At 31.0% G+C, this 20,760-nt stretch overlaps 1 protein-coding gene across 5 annotated transcripts; it reads right to left on the bottom strand.

The window, feature by feature from the left end:
• Positions 1-838: 838 nt before the first annotated feature.
• LOC114181685 (protein MOR1-like) lies at positions 839-18,742 on the bottom strand. Of its 5 annotated transcripts, XM_085672185.1 has the most exons (45): positions 18,425-18,742; positions 18,153-18,258; positions 17,932-18,055; positions 16,359-16,438; positions 16,093-16,270; positions 15,935-15,999; positions 15,557-15,639; positions 15,357-15,442; positions 15,136-15,249; positions 13,011-13,130; positions 12,498-12,600; positions 12,059-12,195; positions 11,322-11,387; positions 11,111-11,228; positions 10,652-10,692; positions 10,213-10,284; positions 10,022-10,129; positions 9,810-9,915; positions 9,298-9,410; positions 9,117-9,204; positions 8,931-9,031; positions 8,197-8,304; positions 8,005-8,110; positions 7,859-7,938; positions 7,634-7,780; positions 6,120-6,195; positions 5,869-5,993; positions 5,677-5,787; positions 5,448-5,597; positions 5,248-5,322; positions 5,075-5,156; positions 4,880-4,989; positions 4,702-4,800; positions 4,554-4,628; positions 4,391-4,486; positions 4,213-4,314; positions 4,008-4,109; positions 3,442-3,636; positions 3,291-3,370; positions 2,737-2,796; positions 2,498-2,624; positions 2,254-2,376; positions 2,097-2,174; positions 1,554-1,709; positions 839-1,456 (listed from the first exon to the last, which is right to left on the bottom strand). In XM_085672185.1, exons 1-45 carry the CDS (start codon positions 18,582-18,584, stop codon positions 1,295-1,297), a joined length of 4,794 nt encoding a protein of 1,597 aa, XP_085528311.1. In that variant the 5' UTR covers positions 18,585-18,742; the 3' UTR covers positions 839-1,294. The 5 variants fall into 5 exon arrangements, 4 of the variants coding, with proteins under 4 accessions (XP_085528311.1, XP_085528314.1, XP_085528312.1 ...); XM_085672186.1 differs by lacking the exon at positions 839-1,456 and having other exon boundaries at positions 1,571-1,709; positions 2,316-2,376; XM_085672187.1 differs by lacking the exons at positions 839-1,456; positions 1,554-1,709; positions 2,097-2,174 and having other exon boundaries at positions 2,253-2,376; positions 2,498-2,565.
• Between the last annotated feature and the right edge of the window lie 2,018 nt (positions 18,743-20,760).

The following is a 20,760-nucleotide window of genomic DNA, read 5'->3' on the forward strand; positions in this document are numbered from 1 at the left end:
CTGATTTTTTTAATTTCCTTTTTGAAAAAAAAAATTAAAAAAAAAATGTCAGGTGTTAGAAATTTTACTGGTTAATATTTGGAGGAAGTAAGTCATAGGAGTTTAGTTTCATCTTTTGTTCTCTTTCAAGGGAGTACTGATCTACTTTCATGTAATTTGTTTCTTCATCTGTCCTTAGTAAGAAATTGCTACTTATATAAAGGTCCATATTTGTTTATTTACATCTGGCTTCCCCTATTCCCAGTGAGTTTAATGAATAACCTTTTAAAAATTACGTTGTCCTTTAATCGTAGCTTGTAACTAACCAACTAATTGAATTTATCAAGTTTGTCTTATCAACTCACATTCCAATCTACGTAAAATTTGGAGATCAGAAATTACTACAGGAAATTTTCTCAATTATCAACAGAATATCACGAATAACAAATCTGTCGATAAAGTCATTTATCAACTAATTTTTTTAACAATTTCACATTTTAATTTATTAATGAATATTTTTGTCGGTACAAAATCTATTTACAAAATCTAATAGAAAAATTTGTCAATAACATATAATCACAAATACTAGAAGAGGAGAAAGAGATGTGATGATGGTAGTTCGATGGTGACACAATGATGATGTGCATCAATGACGCTAATGATCGATGGTGACACACACCAAGGACACTAATGATCGCTGATGACATTTAAGTGAAAAACATTGTCAAAGATGTCAAAATTAGAGGAGGTGAAGGAAGAAGACAAATAGAAGGAGGAGACCGTGGTACAGGGGCTCGACGAAGACAAGAAGGAAAGAAGAAAGAAGATGAAGAAATAAAAGAAAAAAAAAGGAGAGGAAGGATCGGATAAAGAAGGAGAACTAATTACGTATTTTACCAAAAAAAATGTTACTAACGGCCAATCATAGAGGGATTTGTCACCAGTAATAATGGCCTCCAGATTTTGTAACCATTGATAAAGTTTACCAACATATTTGTTCTAGTACCAACGAATCATGCCCGTGAGTAATATGCTGTTTAGTGAATATAAATTATTCATTTTAAGATGCTAAATTAGGATACCGCATAAGCCGCTAAATTTATCTCATTGTATTTACAGGACTTTGGGTATTTACTATTTAGCGCAATAGAGAAAAAAAAAATACAAGTGACTTTGAATATTTGATAAATTCTTAATAATGTTGGTAAAGTAGTATATTAACAATTTTGTACAAATCTCTTGAAGTTCAAAACTCACAAAACCTGTTTTGCTTCTGGTCTTCTTTCTGTCAATTGAAAAATCTACAAGTTTGTTTCTACGAAGATGTTAACTCTGTAAGCTTGATAAGGCATTTCACGACCAGATCAGAAAACTTTTGATTTCTGGAAGCAAGTGATCCATTTGACCACCTGGATGAATCTAAAGGCCGTAAAAGAATGATCAAGACAACAAAGGATGATGTACGATCTGCATTAGCCTGTATTGACAATAATAGTTACTAAATTTGCACAATAATACATTTTCATAATGCCTGACATATCAGTTCAACAATAGAGATTGACAAAGTTTCTAACCAGAATCTTAAGAATCAATACATTCAATGCTTTCAACAAGGTTCCATCTTCCATACGAGGAACCCTGTCATCCAAGAGCCACAGAAGCAGCTCGGTAATGAGACTTTCAAGAGTGCTCTCCTTCACAGCATGCGCTAATCTTTTATTCTGAAATATCTGTATAGACCAAAACAAATTACAGCAATGGGATGATACAAATTTCAGATATATAAGGATGACTTAGTGATAAAGTTGGAATGACTTAGTGATAAAGTTGGAAGAGAAGGTGGGAGAGGTTGCTACTTCGACTCTCACCACTAATAATTTGGAAATATAAGATTGGTTTGATGAGTTTGGAAGGAAGAATAAAAAAGATTATGAGTTCAACTCTCCTAATAACAAATATTAACTAACATTGCCGATAAAAAGAAAATGATACAAATTCCCATCCCCACCACCAAAAGAAATCTACCTGCATGAGAGTCGACTAACATTGTCGATAAAAAAGAAAAAAATAGAAAAAGATGATAAAAATTCCCATCCCCACTGCCAAAAAACATCTACCTGCATGAGAGTGTTAAGCACATGTTGACAACATCGTGACGAAGCCCCAGTCAAAATAGAGTGAAAAGTTCTCCCAGCCTATTTGAAATAAATAGGAGAATAATTAAAATATGAAGATCTTTCCCCAAAAGAGGGAAGCAGTTTAGAAAACTCTGACCTTATTTGCAAGGTCTAAAACTAGCCTATCTGCATCTTTCACAAGTTCATCCATAACAATACCTTCTGGATCTTTAGTGGCTTGATGTAACTTACAACAAACAACTTTCATTCCATCAATAGACTGCAAAAGAAAATAAATTGAAAATCAGATTTCAAACTCCAATTACCAAAATCCAGAATGAGAATAGGGGAATCTCAAAAATACATTTGCATCTAACAGCAAATTATTCAGTTTAATTCACCTGTTCAGGAGAACCAAAAGAAATCATATCAAGTACTTCATTCCAATCTTTGGGTACATTGGCAAAAGCTGAAGAATGGGAAATCAACTGTCTGTCAATGTTACTATCAGGTTGACCATAACATTTCCTGACATCAACATGAGTGATAAGGAACAATAATAGAGAGTAATGTGGTACAGGGTCAATTTCCCTTTAACAAGGAGATAAAAGAATGAATTTGAATAAAACTTTTATCATACCGCAATACAGGATCACTAAGAGATCTAGACATCTCTCCACTTTGCTCTGCAACATTAGACCTGGTAATAGAAGCAATAACAGAAAATATTCACCGTTAAACATCAAATTTAACATTTTCTGTTTTCGCTCAAAAATGTTAAGTTTTTTCTCCACTTTTTTTTTATTCTCATTTTAATCCTAATTTGTGAAAATTGATATCATTTGATTCTGATTTGTGAAAAGTTGATATAATTTGGTCTTTTCATTAAATTTTTTGAAATGAGTAAAGGATTTTTCATAAAAGTTGAAACTTCTCTATAAGAATAATTTGTTTTGTTGATTTAATTAACATATTTTTAGTATCAATTTTGATGAAGAAGTTTTTATCCATTTCAAGAAATTTAAAAAAAATAACTAAATTGTATCATTTTTTAAAAATCAGTACTAAATTGTATCAACTTTTGCATATCAGAAATAAATTGAGATTGAAAAAATTAGAAGACCAATTTAATATTTTTGAACAAAAACAAAAACCAAATCTGTAATTAAACCAAAAAATAAATAATAAACGCACCTATTCCCCTTGACTGAGCTCCTTAAAATGGCCCTTGGTTCTCCATTATTCCCTTCCTCCTTTCTTTTTATCTTTGAGACCTAATAAATTACACGACCAACATCATCAAGAATTCAATATATCAAACAGACATGAGTAAGTATGTACTGACCTTGCACTTTAATCTATCATCTAAAATCCTTTTCTCAGCATCTGTTGGCTTAACAATAGATTTCCATATGTCGTTATTCTTGGAGCGCAAACCCTCCAATATATATCGGAAACATCTAGACCCAGAATACATGACAACAAATTGTTTGGTCAGCTCCCGCACCTTTTCTCGTACTTTCTCAATGTTATGCCCTAACTACAACATTAAAATAAGAAATTAAATTCTACTTCCCCATCTGTCACACCAAAGTAAATACATTACTCAAACCTAGCCCTATAACCAAACATTAGCATAAATAAACTAAACTAGGATTCATATATATATATATATATATATATATATATATATATATATATATATATATATATATATATATATATATATATATATATATATATATATATATTAAGGAGTGAATTTTAAACCTAACTCAATTTCACAAAATCGACTTATAAACGAAGGTTTGTACTCATTTATATATTCTAAATTTATCTTATTTCTAATCCACGTAAGCCTTCCAACAACAGAAATCATAATGTGTTCCAAATACAGTTGTTAAAATTAACCTTCTCTACTAGGAATGGAAGAAACACCGCCATTTCAGATTCTGTCAGAGAGTACCCCTCATCCTTCAAGGTGTCAAGAAGCTCTTGAAGAAATTCTAGCAACTGTGCAATTAAACCGAATAAAGTTACAACCGACACCATACATTTCCAAAAGAAAGGAAAACAAAGAAATTGAAATCAGAAAATAAACAATAATAAATCAAACCTTTAATAGATATGTTGTGTTTGATTGGCAAAACTGTAACACAAACCACCTCAGAAGAATGTCCAAAACTTCTATGACTTCCTTAGCAATGGACGGAAGTGCCTGAATTTGCAATTGCAGTTTGTATAAGTTCCGGTACATTCAACACTTCAAAAGTATGAAAGTTAAAGAACAACACCTTCTGCAGCATTTCAAGTCCTTCAACTTGCTTCCTAAAATCTGCACTCAAGAGTCTCCTACATAAATCCTCTCTGAAATACTTCATCATATCACTCTGCAAATTGCAATCGCATTTAACAAGTTGGAGTTATGTATGATTATTCCTCAACAAACATTCCCACCTTAAGATCTTGAATCTGTTTAGCGCGTTGGTCCTCAAACTTGCTTCTTTGAAGCACTCTTCTCTCTCTTTCTTCCTGCATGTAAGACAACCATCAAGATCAATCCACCTACGGATACTTTTGAGATCATAAGTAACATTCAATATACCTTATTTGAATGCTTGATATTCAACAAGGATTGAGACCGAACCACTGTATCTTGAACAGATACTGATTTAGATTTAGCGTCTTTTGTTACCACAGCTCTCTTTTAGATGATGAAACAAATAGTTAGGAGTCCAAACAATTTTAGAAGTAATTAACATATTAACATAAAAACAACATACCAAAGATGCAACTCTATTTCCCTGTTTTGAAACACCACTGGCAGTTGATTTCTGCACCTTCAATTTTGGTGGTGCTTCCACTGAAATTGATTTAGCTGACTCAAATGACTCTGAAAGATAAAAATTGTGAAGGTAAGAGAAAGAAAACAAGAAGCAAAAATTCAACATGATTCGCAAAGAAGAATGAGAACTTACCTTGAAAATCTCCATATGGTTTTAACTTCTCCAGAATTAGTGTCAGTGCCGGTCCGTGAATGTCTTTAACCACCTTTTCAATCTGAATAAACGATTCAAAGATGCTTTGTATCACAATATTATTGAAGAAACTGGAGAAGAAAAAAGCATTTTTATTTTTCTCACACACATACTATGTCAGGTCTACCAATTCTCAGCATCTCATTAATGCAAGCCTCTCCTGCTTTACGAACATCCAAAGATTTATCCTAAGAAGAAGCCATCATAAATTTTGTTCAGAGAATAGTGTGAATTAAAACAAAAATAATTACAATTAACATTTGCAGATTAAAAAAACCGCAAAAAATTAGAAAGCTGAGTAACCGGATTTTACTGTCAATGCAGAAGAAGCAGGCTTAAGAAGTTCTGCAGCTTCAGCAAAACTACTTAACCCAGAAAGTTGCTTAGATAACCAATCGAAAAGATCTCTACGGCCAACCGCACCAATTCTAGAGTCCATCAAAGCCGTTGCAATATATGGCACCTAAAGTAATAACCATACTTAGGACAGCAATACTAAGAACACAGAATAACATTACAATTTACACAGGATAAGGACAAACCATTTTATCAAGATGAACAGCAGCCACCCAAGAATCTAAAGTATTCAGCGCACATTCTCTAGTGTGCTTATTCTTGTCACCAAGACATTTCAATATATCAGACAGAATACCCTGTAACATACCATTTAAATTAAGTTCAAATAGCAAACACCAACTGGGCATAATTAAGAAAACATAACAGAATCCTCTTACCTTGCTTGCCTTCTCAGCAGCTTGTCCCATTGCTGATGCAACATTGCCAACTGTCACCAAGGTAGCCGTGACGATGTTTTTGTTGCTATCAAAGAGCCTTCCCCTAAGAGCTCCAAACAACTCAACTGGTAACAAAACAGTTAGGAAAAAATTAAAAGGATTGACAAAGTTTATAATAAACTAGAACAATTGGTAAAATATGGAATGCATTTTACTAAATGGGTAAAAGTTGAACAAAGAATATGGAGTACCAGTTCCAGTCGCTTGAATGCGATTATTTGCCTCTTCCAATATTTTGTCTACAGCATGAACAGAAACCACACGAACCTATAGTAAATAAAAGGTTAAATCATTTCAGAAGTCCTAATTTTTGTAGTGAAATCTCAAGTAGGTCCCCCTATTTTTATTTGACTCATTTGAGTCCCTATTTTTGAAAATTCATTGCAATTGGTTCCTTTCCGTTAGTTGTCCAGTAATGGTGCTAATTATGTGTCACGTGTCAACACCTGATTTTTTTTAATTTTTAATTTTTTTTAAAAAAAAAATTGTCACGTGTCAATCTGACATTGTGCCACGTGACAGAGACAATGTGATGTGGCAGTGCCACGTGTCACTATTGAATGTCAAAAGTCTCAATATAATCCCTGTATTTGTTATTTTGTCTCAATTTGGTCCCAACTTTGTTTAAAACTGAATCAATTTCAAAACTATATCAAATTTAATTTTTATATAAATTTACAATGGTATTTTTATTATAATTGATATTTTTAACAAAATTAAGTTTATTTAAATGTATATTTTGCATTGAACTTTATTTAAATATTGTTTCAAATATTTCTATATTAATAATTTATAGACAAATGTTAGAATTGTTATAATTTTTTTTTTAAATTTTATATTTGAATTTATAAAGTTTTTATTTTTAAAGCAACTCTAACATTTATCTATAAATTATGGATATATAAATATTTAAAATAAAATTTAAATAAATATCAGTGCAAAATATACATTTAAATAAATTTAATTTTGTTAAAAATATCAACTATAATAAAAATACCATTGTAAAATTTATATAAAATTTAAATTTGATACATGATGAAATTGATTCAGTTTTAACAAAATTGGGACCAAATTGAGACAAAATAACAAATATAGGGACTACATTAAGACTTTTCACATCCAACAGTGACACGTGGCACAATGTCAGATTGACACGTGACAATTTTAATTTTTTTAAAAAAAATATAAATTATTAAAAAAATTAAAAAAATTAAAAAAAACCACGTGCTAACACGTGGCACATAATTAACACCATTACTGGACAACTAACAGAAAGGAACCGATTACAACGAATTTTCAAAAATAGGGACTCAATTGAGTCAAATAAAAATGGGGGGACCTACTTGAGATTTCGCTACAAAAGTGGGGACCTCTGGAATGATTTAACCTAAATAAAATTGTGCAACAAAGTTAGAAACAACATCACAGTAACATACTTCTCCTTAATAACTGAAAGTGAAAGCAGAAAACTACTTTAAGTACAAAGAGATGGACTTTAGGCTTAATTCAACCCTACAAACTTGGTTTGTAAGGTAAAGTTTGCATCCAATTATATATTCTAAATTGACTTTATCTCTAATTGATGTGAGACTTCCAACACACTTCCTCGTGTTGAGGTATATACAAATCGAGCATAAGACTAATGGATAACAACTAACATTGCTGATTAAAAAACAATAGCAACAGCTAGATTTATCAAACAAACCTTCCAATCAGGGCTTCCCAAGCTCTTCAGGAGAGTCGGAGTGATCTTTCCACTGATGTCTTCGCGAGGCAACCCATCAAGTCCTCCAGTAACATCAGATGAAGAGTCTAATGTTCTGACAGTTCTTTTGGTAATTGCAGATGCTCCCTAGCACAGTGGAAATATAATGACAACATTAGGAAACCAAAACATAACACAGAACTAACCTCAGTAAACATAACATACCTCAAATGGATTCTTCTCATATTCTGTATCAAGGGCACTTAGCAGTGCAGGCTTTACATCAGTAAGAAACCCTCTAATTTCTGCAAAAAGAAAAGGCTTAGACCCTTGAATACAAAATTGAGATGGAATTTGAAACGCAAAGTCACCTGGACCAACAAATCTGTGCAGAACACCCAAAAGCTTAATTGATGCATTTCTAGTAGCAGCAGCACTTGAATGCAACCCAATGTCTTTAAGAAAATCAATTAAATCCTGCAGAAGATTTGCATTATACATAGATACTTTAACCAAATCATTCTATAATAAAAAAATACAGAAATAAAATATCCATGGTGCACCTTAAGATTTATTTGTGAGACACCAAAATCCTCAACAGCAGAAACCATCCACAAAATCCCCTCACTAAGAACCTTAGGATTCTTATGTTCCTTCACGATCTTGTAAAGCTACAGTAAATACAGTTTTTCAAGCATGATTTGTTTAATGCATCAAGATAAACAAACTCAATAATATACAGCAAAAAACGAACAACCTACATTTCATATGAATCCAGACATAGGCCTAAACCTAATAACAAATTAACTACAAAATGTAAACTGCTACGCTAAGAGAGTTTGGCTGATTGCAGTCACAAACTAAAACTATTTACTGCCAACTTTTTTAAGTCTTACCTTTTGTCAAGTTTTAAAAAAATATTATTTAAAAACCTAACAAATTATGAAATTCTACAATGAAATATATATAACTTAACCTCTACTAAGTCAACAAATTGTTAAGGAGATATAATTTTGTCAAGCGAACTATCATTCACAAAACTGCATAGATTTGACGTAAGCTCACCTCTTAAACTTCAGATGATTAATAATGGAAAATCAAGATTCACCTTGTGTAAATGTTGATATAATGAACACTAGTGATGCAGACACAATAGTGCTAATTGATCATATTTTTACCATATTCCAAAAGAAAAATTGTAAGCACCCTTTCCATGTGCATATATTTACAGGATTCACAAGCTAGAAGCACAATAGTTTTGTTAATATTTAGAATATATGCTTATAACCGTGCTTACTCTTTCAAAAATGAATCCTGGACCAACTACTTCACACAATGTACTCAGGCATCGCATTGCATGTGCACGTGTCTTAATATCCGCTACACGTTCACTTAGTCCTAACAATGAAAAACAAGTAGCAAATCAAACCAGCCCTTCAAGAAGTAAACTGGGTTTAAAAATATTAATAACTAAAATACCTACCTGAAAGGCAAAGTACTACACACTTCTTTGGAAATTTAGCCACAGTTGAACCTATAAGAGTGACAACTTCAATAACCTGAAGCTGAACCTGCGCAAGGAAAATACAAGTTTAGGAACCTTTAATAATATCCAACCCATATTTGAAAAAAAAAACATTTTAAATTCTAAAGAAAATAAGAACCTGAACATTTTTCTCGCCCCATCCAGGTAAAGTGCAGAGTAAATGAATCAAAATTTCTGCTGATTGGTCGAGGTCCTGTAAGCCTTCTACTTGCTCTTTCAGTGAAGAAATGGCTGCAAAATTCTAACTTCAGCAGCCACATTCTATCAAGCATTTTCAAAAAGCATTTATTACCAGAAAATTAGAAGGAAAAAAACTATATTTATTATCTTTTACACAATCATTTTTTATTACAGGGAATAGCAGGCCATGTTTCGTCACAGAATAGAATTCTCAACTTTTATACTTCTTTCTAATATAAAAATTTTAGAAGAGTAACGCATCACAATCAGCAAATTTGTAAGGGATGATGGGAGGGGCTGTGGGTTGAACTCCTCCACTAACACTCGGGGATATAGGTTGGTTTGATGGATTTGAAAGGGAGGATGGGAGAGGTTCAACTCCCCCCACTAACAAATACTAATCACTCACATTACCGATAAAAAAAAAAAAACAAACAGCAAACCGCCAACCTTCCAAACGCTCTTTCCACGCCGCACTTTTTAGTAGATTTATAGTATCTGACTGTATGAGAGAACCTACTCGGCTTTCAATCTCTTCTAGACTCATCTCAGTAGGCTGCATAGTGTTGGACACAGATTGAAATAACTATAATTAGTTATAAAAGAAACTGAGATGGAAGATTCCGAAAAAAAAGAGACAAGACAAACAGATATCAATTCACCTCAACATCCTCATGTTGTTCAACTGATTTCGAAGCCTTCACTCGTGCAACTACATCTGTTTTTTTCTTTGTCCCAGACTTTACAGCACCCTTTTTCTTAGTGACAGGCTAGAATATACAAATTATTTAACTAATCAACTTCCGTTCATCACAATCACATATTAGTTAAAAGCAAGAAAGTACAATCTTACAAGTGACTGAACAGGTCTCTTTCCACTAAGCATGCTTGCAGCTGATCTTTTGACAAATGCACTTTCAGAGGTCTGTATGCAAATCAAGTGACATTGATGTTGGACATCCAATATTACATTTAAACTTTAATATTAAATCATTGATAAATTTGTATTCTCTATATTTAACATTGTTCTCAAACTCCTGTGCAAAACCCATTAGCAATATAGCATTACATTGCCATGTTACATCTAAGTTAAATATTGGAATAACATGTTTTAGGGGACGGATTCAGTGGAAAAAATTCACATAATTTCTCTTAAAAAAGTAATATATAAAAGAAATCATTTGAAAAAAAAGTAACCATTCAACAAAGTAACCAATCAAATCTACTGATTCAAATGAAACTCGTGTTAAAATTATTAAACGAAAACCAAAATGAAAGAAAAGTAAATCCACCTCTGCAGAAGATGCTCTTGCACGTGTATTTTGCACAGAAGCTGGGAAATCATTATCGAATGTCAGCATAAAACAACCCCATATTTAGAAATCAAACATAAATCAAAGAACAATTTAGAGAATGACTTGAATTAGGAAGGCAGAAACATAGCAGGATTTAGGAAAATTCAAACATCAGTGAAACAAATAATTTGAGTACTGCCAATCATAGTTACAGAAATTTAATGCCTGGTTGAGGATAATTTGAAAGGAATGATCAGCATGAGCCAGTGTGAAAACTTGTAATTTTAAAAAACCATGGTCTGCTGATTTTAATTATCAAGATCACCTTTAAAAGATCATATCCAAACTTCTGATACACATCAACTACAAAGATTGCACCGTCTAGCCCAAAACTTACATTTTCCCCTTGACATCTAATAATATATTTGTTTCTATAATAAATAAAAAGTACAAAACCTGCAGAAGAACGACCAGGCACAGCATCTTCAGATCCTGAAATCATTTCCGAAAGCTTCTTTCTCCTAACATCATCAAGTTTCTCCAAAGACCTTTCCAGAGGTCTCATGCCAACCGACTATTAAAAGGGTGAATGAAATGAGGTTTATACCCTCAACAGCAAAAGCATATCCTCAAACACACAAACATATGCGGTTGAAACATATTTTACCTTAGCTATTGCTGCCAATGCTGAAAAGGCAGCATCCCTGACTTCAGGAGTGCCGTCCTTTAGGCACTGCAATATCCAAATTTTAGCTTTTTAAAATACTAATAAATAAATATAAGATCAGCACTCATAATGCGCGTTTCACAGTGTTAGAAGTTTCACATTGACTAGAGATGAGGACAATTCACACTATATAAGTGAGTGCAAACCTCAACTTACAAGCCGGTTGTAAGGGACTGAGTTAGACTTAAAGTCCATTTCTTAAGATGATATTAAAGTCATGGTTAGGACCTATCCTAGCGAATTGTTGTTATTCGTGTTTATTGTTTCACCTGTTATCGGACCACTCATTAATATTTAGTCTCACGCATGAGATGTATAGCCTCGACGTGAAGGGGTGTGTTGGAAGTCTCATATTGACTACATATAAGGACAATTCACAATATATAAGTGGATGCAAACCTAGCCTTACAAGCCGGTTTTGTGAGGTTAAGTAAGACTTAAAATTCATTTCTTAACACACAGAAACGCAATTCAAAATAAATGATTTATTAATTAAATCATGTTTCTAGTGGTCCTACACCAGGGAAAGAAGGTGATTAAACTGATATTTAACTAAAAAGAACTAAAACTGTTGAATCCTATATATATAAGCCAAAGACTCTAAAGTTGCTTTTAAATTCCACCCAAAAATCAATGCATGTGTGCTAGACAAAATTAAACAGCAAGAACAAACTGACCTCCATACAGATTGGCACATAATCCTTGTGCACCTTTGCAATAACACCTTTGTTACTTGTTTCGATACAAAATGTCACCCAGGTCAAGGTTAACGATCGCACAAGAGGGACTTTGTTTTTGGTGGCTGTCTTGATTTCTGCAACAGATTAAACATAGTTCACTCAACAAGAAGCAAATACAAAACACTAATGACAAGCAGCTACACATTATGAAAAACCAATTTAAATCGTGGATATATCATACAAATAAATAAAAAAGAAATATAAACTACTTAGGATACAGATTCTAGAGGGAAAATGACACCAAAACACTTTTGTTCTGACATCTGTAGTTAGTGATGTAAAAGGATGAAAGAGATTCTAAGATTCTGTAAGTCCAGTATTGAAAGCCCTTCAAATAAAAGACTACTAAGTTCAATAAAGAAAATGGGAAACCTGCCTTCAACAATATCTATGAGGCTGATGCATCCAGCTTTATGCATCGCTTGAAGAGTCTGTGACAATGCCTCAGCCAAAGCAGGTTTTTTCTCCTTCAATTTTTCCTATTCATCGAAAAGCAATATTAGAAGAAAGAATAAATTATTATTTTATGTGTATAAATACAATTAATTATTTACTTTAACAAGACTTTCCCTGTAAACTAAAAGCAAAATTATCATGTTAACACTTCTAAAAACATTCAAACCAGAAGATAATCAACCTTCTTACCAAAATCAATTATTAAAAACCCACCAGTAAGAGAAATGTAAGGTGATCAGAAGTTCAAAATGAGAAAGATCATAGTCTCAACAAATTCTGTTGATCAACTAATTTAAATAAAACAGAGAATGACCTGGTTGCATTTAAATGGAAGGAATACACATGAACTTTTACTTGTACATAACAAATAACTAGTTAAGACAATCAAGTTAATAAACCCCTTGTACATTGTCTGTAGGATAGAACTTATTACAAGCAAAACAGGCAATAGAAAACGAGAACTCGCAGAAAAATGAGTTCTTAATCCACGAGAAAGATTGCCAATAGCCTGAACAGCTTCAACTGCAACAGCAATATTCACATCTGAAATAAGCTGCAAACAAAAACCACTAGTTCAACTTTTGTCGCCCATAAATACATCAGTAACAAGGATAAAAAAATTGTTAAGTCAACTATGTCCATGGTCATGAAAATAGACCATGACAGAAACAATCAGATATTAGAGTAAGGGGAAAAAACAAAATGCACCACTACCAATTTGACATATAAGCAATATTTGCCCTTTACCATATAGTCAGTCTTATGATACATGTTGTAAATAGTGAATTATTAGGATAAAAAATATTTTCAATATCTCCATAGTGATTAGGAGAAAATGTTTTTAAAAAATTCTTGTTTATTTCAACACATAAAATAGATATTCATACAAATGAATCCTTGTATATTATGAACAATGGAACGTAATTTACATGGATTGTACAATACATTACATAGTGATGGGCCTAGGCTCACGTATTAAAAATACATCTAACATTTCCTCTCAAGTTAGTGCACATAAATCATATGCACCACATAAATCATTTCCTCTCAATCAAGTTAGCAAATCGAGTATTAATGTCTCTAGATACAATCTTTGAGCCAATATGAAGGGCAATTTGGTTATCACAAATGAGACATTTGTGTAAGTTCTCCAACTCTAAGTTCTTTAAGTAGTTCTTTGAGCCAAATATGTAAGGACCTTGAAAATACTAAAGAGTAGAAATAGTTTTTATAATAGATACTAAATTATTTTATTATTAAAAAGGTCCAGCTACAAATAGAAATTAATTCATCGAGTTTCATTTTATAAAAACTACTATCTCTAAAAAGTAATCTCTTTTCCTCCTTTACACTCTCTTTAAGTTTCTGACCAAGCTACTTATCTATTTGAAGATTAGAGTTCACCATAGGAGTCCTTGTGAAGAGTGCTATGGTCGTACCTAATTAGAATTTTGAAGAAAGTAAATTTATCTGCTTATGATGGTGATTAGTTGCATGTTAGTAGCAATGTAACTGCTAAACAGAGTCATTGCAAAATAAGTTCATAAGTTGCAAAACACATAGCTTTGTACTCTACTTTTGCATTAGATCTTGTCACTATTGTTTTTCCAAGAAATCATGTTGTTACTAATAAAGACACATTAATTTAAAGTGGATCTCCTGTGAATGGGAGCATATGCATTTCGGTATCCCTAAACTAAACGCCATCAACCTGAAGACAGTTTGGTGTTGCTCCATTTCCTAGATAGGAGTAGCAGCAAGGGCAATAATTCATTGAAGTTGTTGAAATGTAATGTTATTTTATTAATATTTTCTTTTGTGTGTCTTGCCCCCTTTTGTATCCTATATATTTACATCAATAAGAAACAGCAGTGGTTTTCTAGCCATTTTGTTCAAGTGAACTCATGTAGTAGACCATGGACTTTGTCCAAGTATTCAGCCATTGGGCTATCAAGGCATCTAAGGCAATGGTTAGTATCATTCATGTACAACAGTTGGGCTTGTTCTTAAACCCCATGTGTCAAGGGTGCAAAAGATCTACTTCAAGAAGCAAGAATAGTCAACTTAAGAACATTGCATACTTGACCATCAACTTTCAACCATCGATAATGATCTTTTTCATCAATGGAGGATGTTATCTGGTTAAGATGATCAAAGGTTACGAATTTGTAATTAGTGTGATTGTTATCAATAAAATAATTTTTTATTTCCTTACTTAGTTTAAGTAAACAATACAATGCAACCATATGCATCCAAGCACAAAAATGTTAAAAAATATTTGTACATTGCATATACATAAGTAAATTCGAACCTCTACAGAAACCGGGAGAAAGCTTGGATGAAAAATTGACCAACAATAAATATATATAAGTTTGAAAGAAAGGGTGCACAAATTAATAAAGGAAGTAACTCTTCACTTGATAAGCTTTAATCTTAAGTTATTATACCTGACCTTAATGTCAACTTTTCAACAATATAAGATATATCCTAAGAGTCTCTAGGAAACAGACAACATTTGAGCAAACACATTAAGACCAAAACAAACACGTAGATAATACCTTCCTTAAGGTCCGACAAACTTCTGAGAAATCACCAGGAGAAATTCTTTTAGTTGATGCAAGCTTTGTTAGCTGAGCAATAGCTTCCTTCCTTTCAGACCATTTGGTGCTTTTCTGAAGATTAATATGACAATAAGTAAAGAACTAACTTACACAGACTCAAAACATATAACAAACCTAAAGGTGCCACAGTTACTAAGAAGATGGAGTAGAAAACTGACCACTCCCTTCCAAAATCCTGACTTCTCCAATGGAGTCAATATATCAACAGGATCAACAAGTTCAAATTCATCAATTTCTTGGGAAACTAATCATCAAAACATTTGACAACCAAGTGAAGGCATTAATTAGTAATACTGAAGAAAGACAACAATGTCTGAGAGAACAAAAATCATTACTCCATACACATAATTTTACATACCATTGTTCTCAGCATTTTCAATAGGACCAGAACCCAAATCATCTGACATAACTTCTGGTTGGGATTCTTTTCCTTGCTCAGATCTAAAACATGACAGAATGTTTTATTACGGCGATGGTGAAGACAGAAGTCATATAAAGCATCTCATCATATCTAAAAGAAGTCCAGATCATAAAGCAGGTTAAAATCAACAAAATACATCCTAAAATTATATCAAATATTTCACTTCAGAAAATTAACGACTAGAAACAAAATAAAAGGATTTAGTAAAATGAACATGGATGCACATAAGTTATTCATGTCCGAGTAAGTAAGATTCTATTGAATACTTAATATGGATAAATTCAAAAACTAAAGAATCCAAAATTGGACATCCACCTTATTTTACGGGTTGGTTGTGTTGTACGGTTAATATTTACAAGTTCTGCTTCTAGCTCTTTCTTCTACAGAAATGACAAAAATACTCTGATTTTATTACTAGAAGAAAATAATAAAACAAATAAGCTACAAAAAGATGAACAATCAATTTAACTTACCATTGTGTCTCTCATTTTTTCAAACAAAATTGACTTCACACTATCTTTACCAATCCAACGACAAAGTTCAATAGTCAACCCTTTAGCAGACTCACGAACATTTTGATCTTGATGATCAAAAAGTTCCGCAAGCATCTTCAAAATTCTTTTTGCGGGTACAATTTTCACTCCAAATTCACTATATATCAACATAGAAAATAATAATTTTAAAAAATTCATTTAAAGAAAACATCTATCATAGATCTTGCAACAAAGAAAATCTAAACCTTAAAGCTTGAAACATAACATCTATTGCTGGTACCACAGCTTTAGCAACTTTATTTTTTATTGCTTTCTCCATTGCATCCTAAAATTAATAAAAGCCATCAGAAAATATTAGAAAGGAATAACATGACAAGTAGACCCAAAGTTATTTATGTGCAAACTTCCAAAGAATTTACCACGTTATAAACCAATCAAAACTATTTGAAATCAACTGTATCAAAAGTTAGAAGTAAAACAAATATTAAAACATATATTTGGACCTATATAACACTGTTACATTAAAAAGGGTTTCCTACCAACAATTGGCACTTTTTATAATGTATCATATCATTAGTTTATTCTTTAGAGCAATTAAAAAATTAAAATTACAATACTTCTAGATACTCATTTGTGGAAGGACTTCTTGGATTAAACTTTTTGCATACAAAAAGCCCCAAGAGCAATAAGGAAGAAACAGAAAAATTAAGAATATATAGTAAATGCACTGTTATTTACATCAAATCCATAGAGAATTCACCATGTACGACATTTCCGGGATTGGTGACAAAGAAAATGGAAACAAGGCTACTTGAAATAAAAAAAATAGTATGAAAGATCATACCATGAAAACATAAAATAGAAACGGAACTCTAAATAATATATATTTTATCAAAATGATATTTCCTATTATTATTAATTAATATTTTTTGCATATGCAAACCCTTGATAAATTTGAACAAAAAAAAAGAAGTCTAACACTCATTTTTGGAATAGGATAACTGGCAAAAGTGTATTTAAAACAATAACAAAAATAATACTAACCACAGTAAAAGTCAAAAAATTATTTCAGTAGACATTATGAAATACAGAATAAAAAGTTCTGCAAAAGGAAGCCCAAGGTAAACCATTCATTCAAGCAAAACAAAGAAAAAAACATCCCCAATACAATTTCTGTGTTTACCCAATATATTTGGAATATAATTCGACAAATCAATGTTTATCATTAAATTAGTTAGTATCCATATAAATGAAGATTATCTTTTATTATAATTTTAATATAATATTAATCATAGTTAATCTATGAAAAAGGTAATTCTTTATTATTGTTATTATTATTATTATTTCATTTATATCAATAATCCCAAACATAAAACATATTGAAGCATGTATAATAACAAACCTACCATAGTTCTCACTTCTAATCTACTCTACACTTACTATTCTTATTATTTTACTAACTTGAGAACCAACTATCGTTCTTAGCTGACCCTCTCGATTAGGTTCTTGGTTCTACCTCATTGAGGTAAAGTTTTTTCCTCAATATTATCCAGTCCTCAACTTTAGATATCAGAGTTTTCACCTCATTGATTACTCCGCTAGAAATGTTCAATATTTGGTAAAAACACTACATGAAAATTATAACGAAAGTACTCTGTCAAATATTGCTATAACAGCACACTTTGCCCACAAACACAAATTATTGAGAGAAAGAGGGAGAAATTTTGGCATTGCCCAGCGACTGAAAAGAAAGACAAAATTCAAAAGAATCATAAGGTAGAAAACCATTCAATAATTAAGAAGCCAGAAAAATATTACCAGAAATGCATCCACGGCCTCTAATTCCACCCATAGCAAAAACACTATCTGAGCTTTTTCCACCGTCTTCGGCCTTCCTGTCAGACATTTAGCCACAACGGCATCACATACCTCCTTCCCATACCTACTCCGAAATTCAAATTCATACAAACGGTAATTTCCTCAAAACAAAAACATGCAAATGAATTACAAACCCAACCAACAAAAGTAACGAAATTCACCTCCCGGCGTCAGCATCTGCGGCTCGCAAGTACGCAATCAACGCGTCCAGAGCCTTCTCCTGCACCGGCGCATTCGAATCAACCACGGTCTTCTTGAAAAAACGGCCTGCCAAATAAAAACACACAGAGCAAAGCCAGGCATAAAAATTCAAACGAAATTACACCTTAAAAAATACAGCCTCGTCAGAGAACTTCATCCAGATCCCCATACAGAAATTATAAGCGAGTCAAACAATGTAATTACACTATCCAATAGAAACCGAAACACCAACCAAATTCGCGGATGCGAGAGTCTTTAGGATCGGTTATTGAGTTGCATAACGAAGCCAAATCAATGTTTGCTTCGCTGCGCACCTTCCAATTCTTGTGAAAGAGACGATTCTCCCATGGCAATTTCTTTGCCTCCTTCAACAACTTCTCTTCCTCCGACATTGCTGTTTCTCTCTGAGAAAAGTACAATCTCACCTACCAACCCTACACCACGAATTCTAACCACAAAACAAAGAGATTGTTTGGTTGTCTCTCTGTGATGAGATTGTGATGCTAGCAAATGAAGGAAGAGAAAGAAAACTGAAAGAGCGCGCAAGAGACTTTTATATTCTTCAAATATACAAACATGAAAGATGGGGTTTATTCTTCAAATATACAATATATTTTTTCTCCAATAAACTAATTAAAAATATTCATGCCGAAATAATTCGTAATTTGATAATTTTTAAATTTTTTTTAACAAAAAATTACTTTTGAATACATTTTTAATTTAATATCAAATTTTAATCTATAACAATATACAAAATATTCCTTTTGTGTTTATATTTTCAAATACTAAATTTATCTTTTAAAATATAATTACTTAGTAAAATTAACCGATATTTTATAAATTTAAAAAAAAATTATCTATTTTTGTTTTTTCAATTTTTTTCTATTTATTAACAGTTATTATCTCATCTTTTGTGATATATTTTATTTTACTTTTAATAAATATAATTTTATTTTATATATTAATTTAAAAACATTACATCATCATCTACAAATATAATATTATATATATTTAAAAAATGCTGCTAATTTTAAATATTATTTACTTAAAAAAAATCAAAAACTTGTCATGTATGTATGTATTTTTAAATATTCTGTTATTGTAATTTTTTAAATTTAGTTAATTTGATTCATAAATGATAGGTTATGGTGCTAAAAGTATTTAAAAGTAATGAAAATTAATAAAATTATTAAAAAAAATTAATACAAATTTATTTAATTACAACATAAGCATTTAGAAGAGAGGATGTAGGTTACAAATTTTAAATTAGTAGAAGTAACCGAATTATACTGGTGAAAGATGTGAGTCATGGAAATATTAAAAAATTAAAATATAAAAAAATAGTAAAAATTTAATCTAAATCTGAAAGTACCACTGCAAAGTATTTTCACATCAAATATAAATAAAATGTAAATAACTTTTAGTAAAAGTTTTAATACAACAAATCATAATTGTTCACTCTTTTTTCATTTTTTTTTTTAACTGTTTCTGCCTGTTGGCTATCCATCATACAATAATAGTTCTTTAACAATACATTTTTAACTTGTCATTTATATTTTCATCTTTGCAATTCTTGTAATTAAAAATTAAACATCATTTATCATGCATTTCAGTGTCGTTTGATTTGATGATGTTTGATTTTTGAATTCTCACTAAATTAAAATAAAGTTACTTTATTTTTAGCTTTCTGTTTATATATAAATATTTTTTTCCATGTTTTCAACTTAGATGAACAATAATGAAAAATAAAATTTTAAAAAAATAAAGATAACTTGGAATATAAAACAATGTAAAATAAAAACTTTTTACAATTTTATAACCGCCTTCAACAAATAAGTTAAAAATTATAGTAAAGATAAAATATAAGAAGTAAAAGTATATCTCTTTATATAAATATGGATAATTACTAAATACAAGTCATCATTAAAAAACTTAAAAACACGTTTATTATATAAAAGTTAAATTAAAACCTACATAACACAAAATTACACACAATGATAGGAACATGAAAATAAATTAAAACTTAAATAACAATAGCAGAAAACTGATATGAAAAAATTATTTTAAATAAAATAACAAACAAAATAATCTGTTTCATTTATATTTATATGTCTATTTTTTTCATTTTGATCATCATTCATTTTAATACAATAATAAAACTATTTTTGTCACATAAAATAATTAAATTAATACTTTTAAATCGAGTCTTTAAATTTTAATTAATAATGATACTAAAATCTTGAAATTAGTACTAATAATTTATTTCTTCTAATTTACTTTGATAATAAATTAAATTCAATAATAGTAATAAATTTATTAATTAATTTACTAGCTCCTTAATTTTCAAATAATAGTAATTTAATAATTTTAAAAAAATAATATAAAATATTTTAAGTAATTCCTTTCCAAATTATAAAATCTGATAAATTATTATATTGAAAAACTTATGTATATTTCATTTTTATATTTTATTTTAATATGTAAAACAATTTTTTAAAAATCCTTTCCTTATCCAACGGCATTCCAACATAAACAGATTTTGGCGGGAGCGATATGGTTCGTCTTTCC

Source organism: Vigna unguiculata, chromosome 4 (genome assembly GCF_037176805.1).
Source record: "Vigna unguiculata cultivar grain cowpea cultivar isolate G323 ecotype 2 chromosome 4, ASM3717680v1, whole genome shotgun sequence".
Taxonomy (NCBI): Eukaryota; Viridiplantae; Streptophyta; class Magnoliopsida; order Fabales; family Fabaceae; genus Vigna; species Vigna unguiculata.